The 22,883-nt window shown below is 38.9% G+C and overlaps 1 protein-coding gene across 1 annotated transcript in view; it reads right to left on the bottom strand.

The window, feature by feature from the left end:
- Positions 1-10,611: 10,611 nt before the first annotated feature.
- Positions 10,612-22,883, bottom strand: part of LOC108440425 (glucosidase 2 subunit beta-like) — a 201,774-nt gene continuing 189,502 nt past the window's right edge. The window contains exons 13-14 of the mRNA XM_017719285.2: positions 16,119-16,218; positions 10,612-11,740 (exon numbers count right to left, since the gene is read on the bottom strand). Coding sequence (XP_017574774.1) covers positions 11,603-11,740; positions 16,119-16,218 — 238 coding nt within the window. The 3' untranslated portion in view covers positions 10,612-11,602. The remainder of the gene's footprint in view (positions 11,741-16,118; positions 16,219-22,883) is intronic.

The raw sequence follows: 22,883 nt of genomic DNA, 5'->3' as shown, positions 1-22,883 counted from the left end.
CAACCTTCAACCTGAAAGTGGTGATTACTGTGACCACCATTTGCCTATAACAATGCAGCACATTGAAAAAAATCTTGGATTTGATCTTCAGAGCTAAGTTGTCGGGAGCAACCAAGAAACCCACCAGGAAAAATGGGCACAGAACAATGTGTACCCTGCTGGGGATAGGGTCACCGGGACCTACCCCTGGAGCTGGTGGCCAGGCAGCCCACGTAACCCGGCCGGGCTCAGCCCGAACGAGGCAACATGGGGGGAGCATGTCGGCCCACCACCCGCAAGGTCCCGCATGGGGGAGTGGTGCAGTGCTGCACAGGCAGTGGAGGGTCTGGCGGTCTAGGCCCTTGTGGCAGAAACTATAGTTGGGCTCACCTCCACCCACATTGTCAGCTCCAAGGCGCCGGGCGGGAGTGGGGATACACGAGAAACCGGCTGCAGTTGGAGTATGTCCCGGTGGACGAGAGGGTCACCTCAATGCGAATTAAAATCGCAGAGAGGAAAACTCTGACTGATGTGTGTGCTTATGCACCAAACAACAGATCAGAGTATTCGGCCTTCTTGGAGCGAGTGGGTGGGGTTCTGGAAAGGATCCCGCCTACAGACTCCATAGTCTTACTGGGGGACTTAAATGCTCATGTTGGCAATGACAACTGTCAAGCTCCCTTTCCCTGGTGGAGGTCACTGAGGTAGTTGGCAAGCTCTTCAGTGGCAAGGCACCGGGGGTGGATGAGATTCATCCTGAGATGCTTAAGGCTCTGGATATTGTGGGGCTGTCACACCTCTGCAATATTGCATGGACCTCAGGAACAGTACCCTTGGACTGGCAGACCGGGGTGGTGGTGACAGCTGTGTTCGTATACTCAGCATTAAGTTGTAACCTTTCAATATTAGCACTGGACTCCGGCAGGGTTGTGCTCTGTCTCCACTCCTGTTCGTGATATTCATGGACAGGGTGTCAAGGTGTAGCCAAGGTCAGGAGGGCATTATGTGTGGGGGGCCGGAGGGTGGCGTTTGCAGACGATGTTATTCTTTTGGCTGAATCACATGGTTGCCTCCAGCACTTACTGGAGCGGTTTGCAGCTGAGTGTACCTCCAAATCTGAGTCCATGGTCTTAGCCCGGAAAAGGATGGCATGCCCACTCCAGGTAAGGGGAAAGGACTTAAAGTTTAAGTATCTTAAAGGAGTTTATTAAGGAGTTTAAGTATCGTCATAAGGCAAAGCTCTCTGTTTACCGGTTGGTCTACATTCCGACCCTCACCTATGGTCATGAGCTGTGGGTAATGACTAAAAGAATGAATACAAATGGCAGAAATGAGCTTTCTTGGCAGGGTGGCGGGCTACACACTATTTGGTAACTTGAGGAGTTCGGCCATCCGGGAGGAGCTTGGAGTAGAGCCGCTTATACGGCACTGTACAGGAGCTATTTTATTGAAGGGCTGGTTTGTGAGTGGAAGGTTGTTGTCAGTTTTCAGGAATGTTCTCTGGATTTGTCCAGAAAAAGATTGGCATCCTGGTCTGATCCACTCTGCACAAGAAACCGCTCTTTCTCTCCCATGATGAAAAATTAATCAGGGACTTTGATTCTGCAATCGTTCTTTTGATCCTGAAGCGGCACTTCCCTCCCGCGTGGTGCGCGTGTGTGAGTGAAATAAAGCGACAGACCCTTTCATACGTCCTCCTACTCACCACTGCTAGCGCTCAGACACACAACAGAGCGACAGATAAAGACAGAGTGGGGGAGACTTCACTGCTTCATCATCATGCCATATGAACTTTACTGTGGGCTGAAGTCTGAACATGTACCACACTTTCCTCTCGCTTTTAAACTGCTCTCTCTTTGTTTCTCGCTGGTTTAGAAAAAAGATCTAGTCCTGATCTGAAGTCTTTTATTCTAATTTTATTTTAATTCTGAATTTTTTAGGAACAAGTCCACCATTAACTTTAATTCAGTCTAATTATTTTGGTATGATTCTTAATTATTCGTGGGCACACTGAATGTGAGTAAAATCTGATGGGCAAGACAGCCAAAATAATAGTAAAGGATGTGGGAAGATGAAATTTATCCCCGCTAATCTGGGACACTCTGAAGTATGAGGCAACAGAAAACAAGATAAACTCTAGTCCTCTTTACATAGATAGATAGATAGATGAACACAGCCAACATAACATCACCTGTTGCTCACAGTTGAAGAAAGATTGAATGAGTTAACTAGCAAATGTTACGCTGTTTACCATACTACACATAGCAAGGTGACAGTCTGGTGTGACTATGGTAACACTTATGCTGCTATTACATGTTGGTGATAGACTCTGGCAAACCAGATATTCAATTGTTTTTAAAGGACCATTGATGATGAATTCTGCCACTGCCAGTAGGAGTATTCTGCTTAGCATTGTGGTCATGAGTTCATTTTTGGAATAAACTGGTTGTTGATGTTTTTGGAAACAAGACCACTGAATGCTCGTAGTTGAAGTTCAGAAGTTTAAATATATCAACTTCTAAACATCAATGGAAAAGTATTAGAAACACTGTTCAAAACACAAAACATAGTGACAACAACGTCCCACAAACAGGAAGAAACCCCAGTATAGCTATCACCATGGCGGTGTTTACATGGCTTTATGCCACCATTAGCTGTGTAGCTTTACAAATTCTGTTATTAGGTGAGCAACACCGGCGTTTGAACACTAATGTGGAGACACAGCATTAGAGTAAAGTAGCGGGTTTAATGCTGAAAAATGCGAGGAGTCACAATAGACTTTACATTATTATAATTCAAATCTCTCAAAAATCTCCCTTCCTTCCTCCTTTACACATTTTTAATGGAGTATTGAAGAACACTGGGATTTTATGCGTGTACAGAAGTGAGTGTGTAAAGAATGCATATAAACCTGATGCATGCTGAACAAAGACACTGACGTTATTTACACACATGCACACGAGCTACAAATTTCAAATGGTGAAGTTGTCAAGTCAAGGCTAAACCCACCTTACTGCACAAGGACGAAAACAGAATTGATGTTTGTAGCTGACATAAATGTAATCTTCCCGCATCCTGTAAGTGTGTGTATATATGTGTGTTTGCGTCTGATGGGTGACTCAGGCTTAATGTCACAAATCTGGGCATCTCGCTCTCAGACACGATTCACTATCGTGAACAGAACGAGAGAGAAGAGTCGAGAGAGAGCGAGGGAAGCGATGCTAAACTTTAAAACCTTTTAACTACTCTATCTCAGGACAGACGGATGCATTTTTTCTTTCATTAAAACTGATTTTTTTTTCCTAAATAACAGCTTCTCTTGTGCCACTTTACTTTTAATACTAAGCATGCACGGTTCTTATGTAAATGAGCGGTATGAAAGATATAGTGGCAGCTAGCTTTGAGGGTGCAGACTGCCAACTGGATACCCCTCTCTCACCCTTTCCAAACATGTAGAAGAACCCACAGTAGCCATGTTTGTGCTTCTTTGAGAAAAGGATTCATGCTGCCTTGCTGTTTCTTGTGCTAAATAATATGCATGATCCTCCATTTGTCAAAATTTGGGTTCTCAAACTTCTCACAGCACAAACGGGTTAGCCAGCACTGGAAGCAGCGACTGATTCTTTTCTACGTCTTCCAATCGGTGCTACAGCGCCACCAAATTCAGATGACCAGTTCAACATAAAAATGTGGAACGTAAAAAACTGTGCTACTGCAGAAACATCTAGTCTTTCTTTGATTCATTCAAATTATTAACAAAAATCAAACCTTTAGATGAAGTGCAATTAAAAAAAAAAAATTTATCATGAAATATTTTTCTGAAGTCTTATTTCAGAAATGTTTGTGGAAGGTACTGTAACTGTGTATAGACCTATATAACAGCGTTTCAGTATGTGTAGCAGGAGTGCGATGATTTTAAACCCTGTGATAATGTCTCCCATTTTAATTATTTTCATAAGTGTCAATGTTTCATGTTTTTTAAAGTGCAGGTGGAAGGTAACAACTCTACGACTATTGTATCCTTGAAGAGCACAATCCACGACAACACATTTACAATACTGTGTCTTTAGTTCAACAAAAAGTCTATTAATGTAAAACTTACAATGAAAATGAATTCAATGTGTACTCTAATAATATCACGGTACACACGCACGCACGCACACACACACACACACACATCTAAACCGCTTATCCTTCTGGGTCACTGGGAGAGTGCTGGAGCCTATCCCAGCTGTCACTGGGTGGAAGGCATGATACACCCTGGACAGGACACCAGTCCATTGCAGGGCAGACAGACAGAGTCATACACACCTATGGGCAATGTAGCATGTCCAGTTAGTCTGACAGCATGTCTTTCACCTCTGCTGCTCAACATGGTGTTTGGGTTAAAAAAAATAAATAAATAAAATAAATAAATAAATAAAATTACCATGTAACTTATATACACTTTTGCATGTTCTTTCATAGATGAGAGATGCTGTGAGAGACCGAAAAGGCCCAAGCAAACGCCGTCTAGTACCAACACTCAGCTGAATTACATCAGCCTAGAAATATCCTTTTTTTGGCCTGAGTAGCCAGTGAGCTAGCCAGTTAGCATCGGTTGTGCAAACCCTCAGAGCACATCAATAGAATATTTAAGGCTCATTTAGCAGACTTCAGTGAACCTACACTACCAAAAGCTCAAAAAAGTGCAAATCCAGAACCAGAAGCACTGCACAGTTTCCTGAGATTTCTCATGCTTGTGGAATTGATTCTCTAAAGATTCATGTCTCTCCTTATGTTGGCAATGTTTGGACAAAAGATGCATGTCTTTGGACTGTGGCAGGAAATCGGAATACCTGGAGAAAACCGACGCAAACATAGGGAGAATATGCAAACTCCACACGGAAAGGCCCGTGGTCGCCCGGATGGGAATCGAACCCAGGCCCTTCTTGCTGTGAGGTGAGAATAGCCTTAAAATCTTAAAATGTCTTTTATAGGAAGATACATACAACAAAGAAAGAAAAAATACCAAGGTGTAAAATAAGTGGCATCTAACTCACTGCCACAATGTCAATCGGTCTGGTTACAGTTCGCGGCCCGGTGGTTGGGAATCTCTGACATAAACGGTTCAGTCAGAGAGGAGGCAGCATGCACCGTGGTGGCTGAGAGAACTTTAACATGTTTTCTTAAAGAACACAGTGATAGGTATACCGCTGAGTGTGTGCTTGTGCGTGGCGTGTGTGCAACACAGTGTCAAGCCTCTGGGCCTTTTTAGCAATTTCCAGTCAACACACAGTCGCCCACGCTGCACTGAGGGAACACTTCCTCTGCTTCGCTTCATCTGCACATCTGACTGTGAGTGTTTGAGTGAGTGGCTCACCACTTAACCCACGTTACGTCCTGCACCCATCCAAATCCATCAGTGGATAAAGATCAATGACTGCTGTTTTTAAAGAGTCTAATTGAGAGTGAATTACTAACCTGGTTAAGGATTCACTGATATGTAAAAGCCCAAAATATACACTTTTTTAAGTGCACCCTGGTCCTGAATGGGGACCATTCCATAATGAACGAGATAGAACTGCACAAATTGATTATATTGAAGCCAAACGGCACCAATTCTACAGACCATAGTTCACTGCAACACAGCTGTAGAATGCCATCTTCGTAGCTTGGCATCTTTTCCATGACATCACAGATGACTATAACGCATCAGGACCTCACTGGCTATGTGCAGCAATCTTTTTGCATCAGGTGTTGCATAAACAACAGTGAAAGGGATGTATGTCACTTTCAAAGCTTCAGGTTTGCTGTGAGCTGCAAGTCATTTATAATCTGGTTCTAATCTAATATCTATTTAACAAACAGGATATCTGCAATTGTTCGGTTTAATTTCAATTATTTATTGAGTCAAGTTCTTCCACACCAAACTTGCTCATCCATGTCTTTATGGACTTTGCTTTGTGCACTGGTGTGCAGTCATGTTGGAACAGGAAGGGGCCGTCCCTAAACTGTTCCCACAAAGTTGGGAGCATGAAATTGTAAAATCTCTTGGTTTGCTGAAGCATTAAGAGTTCCTTTCACTGGAACTAAGGGGCCGAGCCCAACTCCTGAAAAACAACCCCACATCATAGTCCCGCAGTCAGACAAGTACCGTTCTCCTGGCAACTGCCAAACCCAGACTCATCCATCAGATTGCCAGATGGAGAAGCGCAATTAGTCACTCCAAAGAACACGTCTCCACTGCTCGAGAGTAGTGGTGCTTTACACCACTGCATTCAAAGCTTTGCATTGCGCTTGGTGATGCAAGGCTTGGATGCAGCTGCTCAGCCATGGAAACCCATTCCATGAAGCTCTCGATGCACTGATCCTGAGCTAATCTGAAGGCCACATGAAGTTTGAAGGTAGCGAGTAGCGAGGAAATTTCATGACTGGACTTGTTGCACAGGTGGTATCCTATCAAAGTACCACGCTGATATTCACTGAGCTCCTGAGAGCGACCGGTTCTTTCACTAATGTTTGTAGAAGCAGTCTGCAGGCCTAGGTGCTTGGTTTTATACACCTGTGGCCACGGAAGTGATTGAAACACCTGAATTCAACAATTTGGATGGGTGAGTGAATACTTTAGAAATATAGTGTATTTTATCCTGTTAATTCATGTTAAAGCTCATATTAAGCACAATTCATTAGATCATTTAAAAGTCCAAATTCTTTTTTATAACCATCTTCCATCCACATGCAATGACTTCTGAAATGTCTTCTCATATCTGATTACATCACTATGTACCAGTAAACAGGAAAACATAATATTAACCACTAATATCATGTCCCCACATAACACAGGGAGAGTAAATGCCCAGCTAGCTCTCACAAACACAGCTAGCTCTCACATTGCGAAAGGAAAATGAGCTGTAATTTCGCATTCACAAAAACAGTCAAATATTCCTGATTACAGCTTTACACATAATTAATCTGCCGCGTTAATCAACACAGGATTGTCATAGCAACATACTTATGTACATACTTATGACCTTTAAATGTGGACAGAGAGAGGCAGTTTAAAATGGACATTTGTTATTTCTGTGCCATGTATTATTTGCCACCCAGATGACTCAAAACTACGCTAGATGGACACTGAAGTACGGCACTGTCAGCTAGGCTTTTTCCATCCGTCCATCTGTGGGTTGACCCAAACCTACTCCCTTTCTTTCACTTCTGCAGTAAAATTGCATCAGATGCAGTTGTCATTGAAGAACTGATGACAGCTGGACTCTGGGCTATGGGTGTTATCATCACTAGTGAGGCTGCAAATATCACTTTAGTGCCACAGGATCTGTGACAGCAAGCCTGAGATTGATTTCTTAAAGGTTTCATAAGATTGCATTGTCTGAAAGTAAATGCAACATTGCGCATTTTTCAATCTGGACTGGAATGGAATTATTGTTCATATGTCTGAGAAGCTCAAAATGCTTCTCACTCCAATGTCCACTTCATCAGTAATCTCTCTACTGTACATCCGTGAACAAAAGTGAACACTCTGTTGATTTTCTCAGTGAAAATAAATGAACACATCAACTACAAAGATCTTTTTTCTATTTTTTTATCTATTTATCTATGTATTTATGGTTTACCATGTTGGAGAGAGATAAAATATAAAACACAGAATGCAAAGAACTTTTGCAAAGGCCACTTTTCTTTTTTTTATGGCAAGCGTTTCTAATAAAATGGACAATAAGTGGAAGTACAAGGTAGGTGTTTCTAAAGTGAATGGTAAGTGTGAAGCTGAATTTAGCTATATTTTTCCAGCATGTAGGTACATCCATTTCCACCGGACACTGTGAGTGGCAATATTACTTACATGTAATTTTTGTCCTTGTCACTACAGAAAAGAACAGCTGTCCTGTCAATAGTAATCGACCATCTGTATCCCCTCAGTTACCAACGTACACACGATTTCACACATACTTAATGCCCTGCTAAGCTCTGATCCAGCTGTTCCAAACCTATCAGCTCATCCCCCCTCGTTTCATTCATCCATCCATCCATTCCTCTATCATTTATTCACCAGGCAGATGCTGATTAGCAAAAGCTAATTTTGCATTGCAACTGAGCATGTGCGAGAACTGGTCTGCTTTCATCATCCATCCTTCTGTATATCCATCTGAGTTTAGCCACCCATATATTGCATGTGATCATCTATATGACACATATTGCATTCGATCCAGTACAATATTCTTTATTGTTGCTGTTGTAAGAAAACCTTTTATCTCTGTAACAGTAACTTTACTGAAGAAGTACTTGATTAACTCATTTTTAAAACATTTCTTCATATTTGATGGTCAAAATGTAAGCAGTCATTCAGAGTGGTTTGGTGTGAAATGGTTGACTGTAGAGACTCAGATTATCTTTACAGTGGTGGTGTTAGAAACTAGGGGCCACATTCTATTTACTATCCAAAACTACCACTGAACCTACATGTGTAGTTTGAGTTCTTATTTGTAATATTAACGGTAAAATAATCTGAAAAAACAAGCTTTCTTTGGGGACTGTTTTGCCTTACAAGGTCCTGCATGTACCTCTCCTTTATGAATGTATTTTAAAATATGTTTTAGGCCAAAACCTTCTGAAAACTAACATGTTTTAGACATTGTATAGTGAGTTATAACCATTTCATGTAATTATTTTCTGTGAGGAAGCTATTAGAGGTGGACATCTGGTTCCTATCACCACCACTGAAGAGTTCTTATTTTGTATATTTTTCTCTAGAACAAAGTGCTTCACACCAAACCACTCTGAATGGCTTTGTTTACATCTTAACCTTTTAATGGTGCAGAATTCTCCTTTAAAAAACTTTCTGAAACTTTTGTCCATTCGTTATGAAATGTTCACACAACGTAAAGGGCAGCTGGTGTTTCAAATGGTGTTGAAAAGAAAAAAAGGGAGTTTACTTGTGACAGTGATGGTATGTACTGTATACATGCTGCTATCATCAGCTTGGCAGAGTTTTACAGTTTTACGGGAGTTTTTTTCTTGTGACTAATCGTGATACTGAGCAGGAAGCTGAAAAGAAGACTCTAAATACGACTTTACTGTTAACGCTGCCATGCTGTTGCAGCTTTCGTTCCAAGAAAAGCTGTCCTTCAACACAGTGTGATTCATCCTTCAATCTCTCGTCCACCTCCATCCATCCATCCATAAATCCATCCATTTTTCTAATATTATATACTAAAAAAACTTCAACAAAATTCAAATTACCTCATGAAAAATAGCAAAACATGAAGGTTTTAAAGCACAGCTCTGAATCTATAGAGTGAGCTTCTTGTTCAGGCATATTGCTACATGTTTTTCTTCTTAGAAAAGCATTCCCTTTAGGTTTTACACGTTTGCTTGAATATTCAGCATAGCCCATGAGTAGCAAAGAATTAATTAGTCAGAGAGAAAGATTTTCACTCATGAATAATGGAAAAGCAACTCCTTGTATACAATCATTTAAAATTGTTTTATTCATTAATTACTGTACATCTATGAAAAAAATGAGCCAGACCAGTGCGTGTGTAGAATAGGCATTTTCATTTATACTACTGATAAAATGTGATGCTCTTGATCACGTCTAGACTGCAAAAAAGCTTTTAAGATCATGTAAAGAGGAATCATGGAAGGAAGAGTTTTAAAGGCTTCTACATAAACAATGACTCATATCCAGACCACAGTGAAGTACAGGCTCTCTTTCTGTTTAATTTAGCTCTCTAATCCTTCACACTGCACTTTCACTAGTGGAACCGTTCAGTTCATCACGCTGAATGTTGCTTTACTTTTAGATGTGACGTACTAATGTGCTTATTTTACCAGTGTGTATAAAAATAGACTTAAACTCTGCCTGGCCAATACTAAGCTACAGATTCTACACAGAAATCACTTTGTGGTCTTTAATGAAACTAGAGGACAATCTAGAAAAGACAATAGTCAACACAGTAACACAGCAACGTTAGCAACAAACTGAGAAGCTGAACACTTCAAAAATCAATACCCCAGAATGAATGAAAAGGATTTCCTCCAACAGAACAATACACATTAGTACTCAGTCAGTAATACTGACTCCACCAATTTTTCCAAATTTCTGAAAAATTAACCTTTAAGATGAAAGCAAGTTCATTCAGAGTGGTTTGGTGTGAAATGCTCCATTCCAGAGAAACTTACAGACTCAGAACTGTTCACAGTTGTAGAGACAGGAACTAGATTTCAACCTCTAAAAGCACTGTCACAGAAAATCATTATATGAAACAGTGTTTTAGGATGGTTCAAAATGTTTGGCCTGAAATTAAATGTAATTTTTTTTATCCATTCATGAAAGAAAGGTACATGTAGACCATTGGGAAGCAAAACAGTCCCCAAAGAAAAAAAACAGAGTACACATCACAATCAGTGGTTCCCATCACCACCAGTCAGTAAAGTTTCTCTACAATTAAGCATTTTACACTAAACTACTCTGAATGCCTTTGTTTTCATCACTTCAGTTAAATTTTAGAAATGTAGAAAATTCCCCTCCATCTGGTAAGACATGGGACCTATTGCTGTCATCACCAAACCTCTTTCCTCAGAAATGGTCACTTTATTGGAAAAGGAAAAAAAACTTTGTATGTAACTTGTATGTAAAATGTTTGTAACAAGATTTTATTTCGCATAACTTTGGACAATTTCTGTTGGTCCATTCGTCATGAGATAACACCATGTAAAGGACATAGGGAGAATTCAAATAGAGCAACAAGGAGTTACAAGGTCTTAAAATGACAGCAATGATTATACTAGAACACTCTTAAGAAAAACCAGTACTATAAAGAGAAAGGAAGGAAAACAAATCGTTTTTTGATGCCCTTCTTTGATGCCCTTGTTTCAGTAATTTGGCTTGTGGGTTATTTTGGTGGGTTTGTCAGATTTAAAAAAAAAAAATCTCAAACTCTAGTTCCAGAAGGTCAGCTGCATTATGCAGTTTAGTGCTTTCCAAGTCCGACAAACCTTATTCAAATCATGAGCTTACAATGAAACCTTGACTACAGCTCAAAAAATATCCAGGTACCTTCTTGTCCAATTTTTCATCCAGAATTCCAGAACATTTCTTCCGTGGGTATTAATAGGTTTGTTTCTTCTTTGCTGCAGTAACAAATTTCACTCTTGTGAGAAGGCTTTGCAGATCATGAAATATTTTCTTAGGTTTGAGTCCACTAAGCTACAAGAGTGTTAGTCAGCTCAGTTTCTGGTGTTGGATGATCCCCAAAGGTGTTCAACAGAGCTGTATCACTCAACCTTGCCCCCAGGATGTCTCAACAGAGATTCATATCAACTCACAGGTTCTCAATATGGCTTCACCATTTAAATGATTTCAAAGTGGTTCAGTGAAGCTTCACTCTAACTCGTCCCAAAGGTCTTCGGTAAAACTTACTTCATCTCAGTTAGTAGGTGAATCTACTAATTCAACTTTCTACATACAGGACTGACTTCCTGAACCTTCCTGACTTTGTTTATTGCATGACTAAGAAAATGGCCCATAAGCTGTAACATAAGTAAGTTGATGTGTTGGAGTAAAACACTTCTCCAGGACTTAAGACGAAAGACTTGTGTGTAGATGGTTTTCTGACCTTAGAGATCAGAGTTCATTGTGTATGCTGCGTCGCTGTGTGTTTAGGCTGCAGGCTGCTGGTGTTTGCAGCTCCATGGTGTAGAGGCATTTACTGGGCTCCTTCACTGACCTCAAGTCAGTCTCCGTTCCACAAACCAGAGACACCTAAAACACAGACCACACAGCTCACTCAAGGCAGAATTGTTTTTTGTCTTATTTTGATTTGGTTTTCTACTACTACACTGCTCAAAAAAAATGGGAACATTCAAATAACACATCCTAGATCTGAATGAATGAAATATTCTCATTGAATACTTTGTTCTGTACAAAGTTGAATGTGCTGACAACAAAATCACACAAAAATCATCAATAGAAATCAAATTTATTAACCAATGGAGGCCTGGATTTGGAGTCACACACAAAATTAAAGTGGAAAAACACACTACAGGCTGATCCAACTTTGATGTAATGTCCTTAAAAGAAGTCAAAATGAGGCTCAGTGTTGTGTGTGACCCAGGGCCAACTGCACCAGCATATGGTCTCACAAGGGGTCTGAGGATCTCATCTCGGTACCTAATGGCAGTCAGGCTACCTTTGGCGACCACATGGAGGGCTTTGCGACCCTCCAAAGAACTGCCACCCCACACCATTACTGACCCACTGCCAAACCGGTCATGCTGAAGGATGTTGCAGGCAGCAGATCGCTCTCCACGGCGTCTCCAGACTGTGTCACGTTTGTCACATGTGCTCAGTGTGAACCTGCTTTCATCTGTGAAGAGCACAGGGTGCCAGTGGCGAATTTGCCAATCCTGGTGTTCTCTGGCAAATGCCAAGCATCCTGCACGGTGTTTGGCTGTGAGCACAACCCCCATCTGTGGACGTCGGGCCCTCATACCATCCCCATGGAGTCGGTTTCTAACCGTTTGTGCAGACACATGCACATTTGTGGCCTGCTGGAGGTCATTTTGCAGGACTCTGGCAGTGCTCCTCCTGTTCCTCCTTGCACAAAGGCAGAGGTAGCGGTCCTGCTGCTGGGTTGTTGCCCTCCTACGGCCTCCTCCACGTCTCCTGGTGTACTGGCCTGTCTCCTGGTAGCGCCTCCAGCATCTGGACACTACGCTGACAGACACAGCAAACCTTCTTGCCACAGCTCGCATTGATGTGCCATCCTGGATGAGCTGCACTACCTGAGCCACTTGTGTGGGTTGTGGAGTCCGTCTCATGCTACCACGAGTGTGAAAGCACCACCAACATTCAAAAGTGACCAAAACATCAGCCAGAAAGCAGAAAGGTACTGAGAAGTGGTCTGTGGTCCCCACCTGCAGAACCACTCCTTTATTGAGTGTGTCTTGCTAATCGCCAATGATTTCCACCTGTTGTCTGTTCCATTTGAACAACAGCTGTGAAACTGATCGTCAATCAGTGTTGATTCCTAAGTGGACAGTTTGATTTCACAGAAGTTTGATTTACTTGGAGTTATATTGTGTTGTTTAAGTGTTCCCTTTATTTTTTTGAGCAGTGTAGTTACTGGATAACTCATAGTAGAGAATGAATATTTCTTACTAGTTACTGAATAATTTGTAGTAAATGCTGAATAATTCAGAATATCAATCCAATTCCAAAAAAAGTTAAGAAAGTTTGTAAAACACCTTTTATATGCAAACCTGATCGAAACCCGGTCCCAACTTTTTTTGGAACGTGTTGCCGGCATCAATTTTACAATGAGAGTATACTTGCAATAAACAGTGAAGTTGAAAAGATAAAACATTTAAAAAACATTTTCTGTTTAAATATGGCTTAATACAGGTTAAGTATATTTGCTGAATGTGGTTACTGAATAAATTAATTTAGCTATCTATTCAAATTTAACTATCTATTCAATAACAACAGTATGTTTAATAATAATATGTTTAAAATGAATAAGTGAATCTATAGTGAGGCTTGTGGTTTAAGGAGTTAAAATGCATCTGGATTTAAGATTCTTCTACTGAGCTTTAAGATTTGTGGACATTTTTCTTTTCTTTTTTTTCAGATAAAATGGTTTTCGTGTCTCTTTCTGTGTCAGTGGAGTGACTGTACTGTGACTGAAAGATGGCACTTTCTCTACAAAGGGAACTGCATCCCATAATACAGCACAAGCCTCTTTTGTGATGTCCATCAGTGCTGTATGGAAATGTGACTGAGTCACTCTGATCTGCGACCAGCCATAAGCGGCCTTATCCCGACCATTAGAGTAAGAAAAGTAGAGCTAATGCTGATCTAAGACCAGCCCCAAGCATCACACAAACCGACTCCGCCAGACCATCTTTAAAGCAGGGGAAAAAGTTATTGTACTCCCAGAGTGGTTTCCATAGCAACCCTTTCATCAGTCTCTCCCCCTCTCTTACTCTCCTCACTCTTGACTATCTATTTTGTGGACAAAAGGTACCTGAATACAGGGAGAGAGAGAGCACTAGCTACAGAATTGGTAGAGAGACAAAAGCATTAAAACAACCAGGTACACACACTTTATTTGTCCTTATCATGATATCATTCACTGAATGACTCTTCTATTATTGGCTTTGCTTTTCCTAAGCATTTAATTTAAGCAGATGCCGACCCTTTACTAAAGCTGGTCTGCTCACTGCGGCATGTTCTGGAAATACTTTAATGCAGTGTTTTATACAATATTCTAGAGCTGATAGTCATTTTGGCTCAATATTCTCACTTTAGGCCACGCAATAAAAATGGACTTACAAACCATGCGAAACTCTTTACAGGCAAACAATAAATCATTAACTAGCAACCCTGAAATCAATGAACTCTGGAATATAGAACCAATAGGTGTGCCATCAGTGTGTATTTGAAGTAAAGGGCACTAAATCATATTAGACATACCCTGCGTAAGAATCTGGTTCTGTTTAAATTGAGTGCTTGTTCATGATTTTATTACTAAAAACTAAAAAGCTTATTACATCTTTGGAATAAACAATGATAAGCTACTTCAAGTTCTACATTCTAAAGTTATATTTTCTCTTCATTACTTGCTCAGCGTGAGCAACGTTATAAAGCATCATAGCGCACTTCTTAAATAAAACAACAGAAGCCATATTACCTCTACCTCTCACTGCCTGTAGTGTATTACTATCTGTTAGAATGACTTTATGGATCAAATAAACATTCTAGAGCATTATTGAGAGTTTTTGTTATTTACCAAATGATGCATCATCACTTCATAATACACATAATAGACAACTTCTAGATTTTGTCTACTGAAGACTTTTCTTAGAGAGAATGTTAAACAAAAATAGCTATTTTTCCGAAAATGGAGAGTAACCATTCCAACAGCATTTCCACTGGGATACAGTGGCAGATATTTGGCAGAGAATCTTAAAAACTAGTGGTATGTGATGCTGTAAAAAAACCACACATTTTCTTGATAAATTTTCAGGGTACACAATACATATTTTTCTTTTTCAGTCTGATTAGCTGCAACAGACAAAACCAGAACCAGTGCAGCCAGACTTTTAAAAATAAATACTACAATTTTCCCTGACCATTTCACATACTGTGCTGCACTTAATCCAATTAAACAGAGCTACTGATGCTCTGATTGTAATGAAACATGCAGCTGGTCAGTGTTGTCAAACAATAAATAGCATACTGCTCACCACTATTACAAACTCAGCAGTGTCCTCAGCTTAGTTAACTAACTCAGTGCCACAGAACCATTCAGACATGATTTAATGAGATTCACTGAAATGAATTCTTGGATGTCATTTCAAAATAAAGCCCAAAAACACTAATACAATTCAAAATCTGCCACATCAGAACGGGTAATGCAACACAGTCGCAGACCCACAGTCATCACAATCATTTTTCCAGCACTCCTTAGTCCTGATTTAGCAGCAACAGATGGAAATGAAGGCCGTAACTGTTCACAGAATAACATGACACAGCTATGGAAACTGTTGGGCTGCACAGTGGAAAAGATGCTTGTTGAGAGTGTGTCTAGACTGTGCTCATAAATTGGCTTAATATTGTATTCTGCACTGATCCAGTTGCTTCTTTAGAGCTAAAACTACTGCCATCCCTCATTTTCTCTCTAAGAAGAGGATGGGGAGAGGCCTAGTCGGCACATTTAATGTCATAATGAGTAGGGGACTGCTGCTCTCTCTCTCTCTTTGTATTTCTCTCCATTCCCTCACTTCTCTCTCTAATTTTCACACTTGCTCGTCTGGGGAATAAAATCTATTGCATTAAATTTACACCTAGACTCTCAGATGGAATAAGAGAGAGAATGAAAGACCAACAATAACAACACCTGGAAAACACTTATGTCAAGACTACAAACATTCAAAATGTGATGCTAAAGGAACTACTAGATTACAGGCTCTTAAAATAATCCATTAATGATGAAACCCTTTGTTACCCAGACGATGATGAGGCTGACGCGTGACAGATAGAATACTGTTTGGATCCCTAGAGTTAGATATGTTGTCAATGCACCTCCTTTCCATTTCTTGACCCAATTCTAAATGATGGGGTGTGGTGAAATACTCACCACTGTGGAACGCTTCGGGCCCTGCCAGCAGGCTTCTCCTTCATCATACTTCATCTGCCTATAAGGAGAGTCAGCAGGACCAAGCCATCCGTCCCACTTCCTATACAAAACACACAAAACATGCACAAATTAGTTGTGTTTGTAGGGTGTTTCCATGTGCTCCTGTATGACTGTATCTAAATGTGCTTTACACAGTTAGTCGTGGAAGTCATACTTCTCAACTATCATCAGAGTCTGGTGTGTTTTGCCACTTAACATGAGCAAGAACTGGCCATTTTAACAGAAAGTTTCAGTTCTATAGCAAACTTTAAAAAATATATATTTTTAAAAAAGTTTTACTAGGAAATATAATTTCACTTAAAACATGGCGCAATACATAATATTTAAAAATGATTTACACCGGCTGCACTGAAGTGGTGGAAGGAGCCTTCAACAATTACAGGTAAGACACTTTATCAGATGTAGTTTAAATGTAATATTTATTTAATTAAATAACAAAATGACATTTTAATTAATATGCTAAATTGAAAGGCTTAGTTTGATTGCAGTGAGTGTAGTTTTATTCCAGCTGCACGAGTCTGTTTTTGCCGCTTACTGTGAGCATGCAACAGTATACAAACAACTCTGGCGATGTTTCGTTTATGAAAGCATAGGTCAGGTAGTTTGAGGATAAACGAGTACAGTAAATATAAATGAGAAATTTCTAGTAGAACATAACCACTTTATAACCCGTGGGTGCCAATCAAATTTCTGTGGGGCTTGTACCTCACCCCACAGTTCTGACCACATATGGTCTATTAAGGAGAGCTTTTGATGTTGATGCTTTACTTAACCCAACCCCACTCTTGGTTCTTTAGTAAAGAAAATTGATATAGAACCATTTTTGAAAATGTTCAATATAGAACCATATACAACACAGTCTGAATAAATCTGAAGAACCATTTCACTAGTAGAACCCTTTAATCATGCAAGAGGTTCTTAAGTGTTTATGGTTCTATAGAAAACCATCAATAATCTTATCCTCACCAACCAAAAATAAAAAAGGAACTTAATGGCCTAAACTTTTTTAATAAAAGCTGCATGTTTTGAGCAAAGCAAAACACAATTTTAAACAATTTTACATTTTAAATTTGAAATACACAAACATTTTCAGGTGTCTGAAGCTATATTTACACTAAAAAGATTTTGGATGTCCATATTCCCAAACAGCTATGCCCAATCCTATGAATCCTAGATCATATTTAGGCAGATTAGGCATTCATTTCACAGTACTAAGTGTGTATTATGACACCATCTGCAATCTAGTCATATGCAAAAATGTAAGCACCCCTAGTCAAATGACATTTTGTTGATTTTCTAAGTAATCATAATAATAATAATAATATATAGTACCTTTCTTTAAAAAAAAAGCAATTCAGAGCGCTTTACAGGGTTTTAAAAGTATACAAAATAAAAAAGAATAAAATCAGATTTTTCCTAAAATACATTTTTTTATATTTAATAAAATAAAAGAAGTTAATATTATACAAGTTAACACATCCTCTACAGAGAACACACTTTACATTCAATTGCACAATTATCTTACATTTGCTAAATTTACAACGTTAAAAAAAACAAACAAACAAACAAAAAAAACTAAATGTGGCCTGTACAAAAGCTTTGGCACATTTTTTTTACATATCTTAAATTCATCAAGTAAATAGACTGCAATGAAATTTGGAAAAAAAAAACATATTTAAGTTTGTTCCCTGTAGATGATGTGTTTAAACTTCTGCATGCAACTGTATATACATAATAAAGAATAGACTAAAGTCCCCACAAAGAGACACATACACATACTGAGAAGAACTCATTAAACTCACTCAACCATGACCTCACACAAACACAATTCACAGCCATACTTTTTCAGCATTTGACAGGCTGAGGTTTAAACAATGAGTTTAAGAATAACAAACGGCTTAACCACCGAGACCGTAATCACCTCTGGCAACCATTTTCTAACTTTTATACCATTATACCATTAGCATTAGCTGTAGCATAAGGTTACCATTTTTAATCTTCTTGCCAACATGACTCCACCAATGCTAGCTTAGCCTTATGTCAATGTTCAGTCTTATAGCAGGCTTCATGAGAAGATGCTTACGGTTTATGTACCCACAAACCACTGAAGCAACACATTAGCGAAGGCTGGGCACACGGGTGTTAAAGGTTTAGCAACAGCAGAGTTAATTTGATCCATTTCAGTGGAGCAACAACAAGCGGCGGTTCATCCTGCGACCGCCTGTTAGCGCTGGGTGTTCGTGCTCTTCCGCCACTGCAGGGTGAAAATATTAATTATCGTTTGTCTGAGTTAATTTTGTCAGAAGGGCCGCAGAACCACTGAACTTGATCCCAAACGAAGCATTTTCTCTCGCTGGAGCCAGCTAATTAAATCTCTCCACAGCGGAGAGTTTGAGAAGTAAGTAAAAAATCTGTGCACTAGTGACGAAGATGAAGACAGCAGGGGACAGACTCCACAGGGAATTTTTATTAAACATTTCCGTTTAACCTCCCTGATGATGAATGACACTTTCAGTCAACATATAGCTTCAGTGAGGTGGGTCAATCATATGCAACTCAATTAACATTAATAGCAGTAAAACTTTGTGAACATATGTAAAAAACACATTTTTGATTCCTGCAGTCCTGAGTGTTTTTTCAAATGATAATACGTTTATTTCTACTTTCATTAACATTTAGCTCTTAATGGTCTCTTTTTGGTTTTAGTTTAATTTTATTCTGTTGTGTTGGTTCACTGCTTTATTGACGGTCACTTCTCTCACTTTAGAGCTTTGGCATTTGATTTTACACCAAAGGATAAAACAAGAGCAGAACCGAGCTGTGCAGACTTAGATGCTGGATGTTCAAAGAGGTTCCACTGCAGTGCTGTAAGTTACACAGTACTAAAGTTGTTTTTTGAGTTGCTACATTTAAGCATCTATTCTAGTTGTTTTTTTAGAAAGGCATTTTTACATTCATTGCACTTATCTTTTCACTGACAACAATTTTGTCATTGGAGGATGGGTTTACAAAATTACTCACCTCAGAGTACCTCACAGAGCTACACTCTGCAAAGCCTGAGATTTGTTGGTATGTTTGTCAATGTTTATAGATAACAGCGCAATATAAAGTGCCTGAAACCACATAATCGAGTCTATGAAGTATATTACTGAACAACTGCACACAGTTCGAGGCAAGTGTGTATAGGCTTGCAGTTAGCGCCATGCTAACTGGCAGAGCATAAGCTTCCAGCAACTTCATCGCTCCAGTGCAAAACTAAAGAAGCAAATTTAAGACACTAAACTTGTCTAATCATGTCCCCTATTCTTTTAAAATAACACAACCACACAGTGTGAGAAATAGAACTTTGACACAAAGGTTTGATCTAGGTTTTAATTTAACGCTTAGGCCACCCTCTCTTTTTCTTCAAATGGAGGTGAATCACCCAAAAGAGTGGATGAGTGACCATCCCTTACAGCTTTCCTCTTTTCCTCTCTCTCTGTCTCTGGACCTGATTAAACTTAATCCTTCCATCCTTCATTTCTTACATCAGAGAACAAGATTGTTTGTTAACTCCCCTATTCTGCCTTAAGGCACCTTTCATGAACCAAAGGACTGAGAAAAAATAAGACGTAAAGTATATTATTCATTATTTTAATCAATAAAACAGGGCATATTTTAAACATTATGAAATAGAAACCAAAAGGTAACAGTGATTTTAGACATTTTAAAGGTGATTTTTAACTATTAAGTGGTGCTTTTAGAGCCTTAAATGGTGATTTTAAATTTATAATACATGATTATAAACCTCTGAACAGTGATTCTGAGCCTTGAACTCTGATTCTGAACTTTTGGTAAAGAGGAGATTTAACTTTTAAATGGTGATTTTGAATAGTAAAGTGGGGATTTTTAACTTTTGAATGGTGATTATAAACTTTGAATAGTAAAGTGGGGATTTTTAACTTTCGAATGGTGATTATAAACTTTGAATAGTAAAGAGGAGATTTTTAACTTTTGAATGGTGATTATAAACTTTGAATAGTAAAGAGGAGATTTTTAACTTTTGAATGGTGATTATAAACTTTGAATAGTAAAGAGGAGATTTTTAACTTTTGAATGGTGATTATAAATTTGAATAGTAAAGAGGAGATTTTTAACTTTTGAATGGTGATTATAAACTTTGAATAGTAAAGAGGAGATTTTAAACTTCTGAATGGTGATTATAAACTTTGAATAGTAAAGAGGAGATTTTAAACTTCTGAATGTTGATTATAAACTTTGAATAGTAAAGCGTGGATTTAAAATTTCTGAGTGCAGATTATAAACTTGCACAGTTGTGTTATTACTGTGCCACATTGCACACACTTATTTCTTTACGCTGTGTGTGTGTGTGTGTGTGTGTGTGTGTGTGTGTGTGTATGCTGACAGTATATACACAAGTGAGTTTACAGTGCGGAGTGTGTGTAGGACCCAGTGGGGCATGATGGTTTAATGCCTGATTTAAATATATATTTTAATGCATGCTGTAATGGCTGATTGATGGAGCGAATCTGTAGTTCCTCTTATTAGCATTCCCCTCACTCAGCTCCACAACTGCAGCTTAAAAGCAAACTCATTTACCACAACAGCCCTGTTCCAGCACAGAGAGGGGAGAAAAACATGAGGAGAACAACCAGAAAAAAAATTAATTACTCTGGAGTATGTAAATAGATTTTCATTTGGAGAAGAAATGAAGATTGGACCATCTGAATGTGAAATACGGTGCTAACTCCAGCCAGAATGATGAGATTTTTTTCATTATAATGAGCAGGACGTTCGTACATATTTTCCATTTGTAATTTTTTGCTAATTAAAAGAAGGATTTAGCCTTTCCCCAAGTCGATATGACTTTTTAATTGATGAACCTTAGCTAATCTACAATCAGCAGGTCAGTCGATGATAAGACTCAATCCACTGCTCACCCATCCACTGTCAATCATGTTATGCAAAGACAAACCATTTCTGAGAATGAAATTAGCATTTTGAACCATGCCTAAAATACCCACATTGTTTAATTGATGTTGAAATCTAATCCTTATTAGAACTAATTAGCTGTCTAAAAAGCTGATTAACGTTGTGTTATTATGATAATGGTTTTAGCTGATTTAAGCTCATCTGTTTTTTTCTTTAAAATATGTGCTGGCCAGAAGCTCCATCACAAGCCTAATCCCGACACCTCGGACGATAATTCCAGAATAATCCAGCACTAATCTCACCCTGCTGCCTGAGCTGAATCAGCCCCGAACGCAGGCACCCATCAGCCTGACAGCACGAAAAAGACATTATCATTTAGACGAGTCCCACAGGACGCACAAACTCCGCAGCAGTGCTGAGGGGAACTAAATTTAAATCATGGAGGGGAGAGAGAGAGAGAGAGAGAGAGAGAGAGAGAGGAAAGAAAAAAGAGAACAGCAAACCTGATGTATAAGAAACACCTGGACAAGCTTGAGCTGATAAACTGTGTTGCGTTTGGATGTTTTCCTTGTTATATAAATGTTTTCTGCTTTATAATGTTTTTGCCTTCTGATTTTGCTCTATAAAGTGCATATACTCTAGAATTCCATCCAAAATAAACACCACACATTTTACTGAAACTGCACAGTGACTCTTTACATCAGAGTATGTTCATTTATTTGATATTTATTAGGGAGATGATAATAGAACATTATAGCATTAGCCTTTATTGAGCTGTGAAAAGTCTCAATACATATTTCATTTGACATGAACATGCTTCTTCAAATGCAAAGGAAACTCTGCCTGAAGAATATATGAGAGTGGCCCATTTGTCTTGTTTAGCATTCTGCTTATTTCTTTATATCTGTTAATTGGCCACCTGAACAAGTAATTATCATAAAATGATAACTGCAATATGTACAAGATAAAATAACATTTTTTATTTATTCAGTCAGAATATGGATGGGCAACTACTCTTACTATTCAACTAGCAAATTATCTGGTCGATGTTACTAAACACGAGTATATGAATATCTCAACAAGCACATAACTGATGTTTTTATGGCTATAAACATAAACGACGAATGTTTATCATTTGTTTATTGCATGCAGCTCCAACTAGATGTGATCTGCACCTGCTGAATGGACTGTTTTATCTTTGCACTTTAGGCTGATCTAGTGTTTTATCTCTGCGTTTTAGGCTGGTTTAGTGATTTCTCTTTGCGTTTTAGGCTGATTTAGTGCTTTATCTCTGCGTTTTAGGCTGATTCAGTGATTTATCTTTGCTTTTTAGACTGATTGTGTTTTAGGCTGATTCAGTGATTTATCTTTGCGTTTTAGGCTGATTTAGTGATTTATCTTAGCGTTTTAGACTGATTGTGTTTTAGGCTGATTCAGTGATTTATCTTTGCGTTTTAGGCTGATTTAGTGATTTATCTTAGCGTTTTAGACTGATTGTGTTTTAGGCTGATTCAGTGATTTATCTTAGCGTTTTAGGCTGATTTAGTGACTTATCTTTGCGTTTTAGACTGATTGTGTTTTAGGCTGATTCAGTGATTTATCTTTGCGTTTTAGGCTGATTTAGTGATTTATCTTAGCGTTTTAGGCTGATTTAGTGACTTATCTTTGCGTTTTAGACTGATTGTGTTTTAGGCTGATTCAGTGATTTATCTTTGCGTTTTGGACTGATTGTGTTTTATCTCTGCGTTTTAGGCTGATTTATTGATTTATCTT

The sequence above is a fragment of the Pygocentrus nattereri genome, chromosome 22 (genome assembly GCF_015220715.1).
Source record: "Pygocentrus nattereri isolate fPygNat1 chromosome 22, fPygNat1.pri, whole genome shotgun sequence".
Lineage (NCBI taxonomy): Eukaryota > Metazoa > Chordata > Actinopteri > Characiformes > Serrasalmidae > Pygocentrus > Pygocentrus nattereri.
The sequence above is the reverse complement of the archived record's forward strand: the minus strand, read 5'-3'. Positions and strand labels throughout refer to the sequence as shown.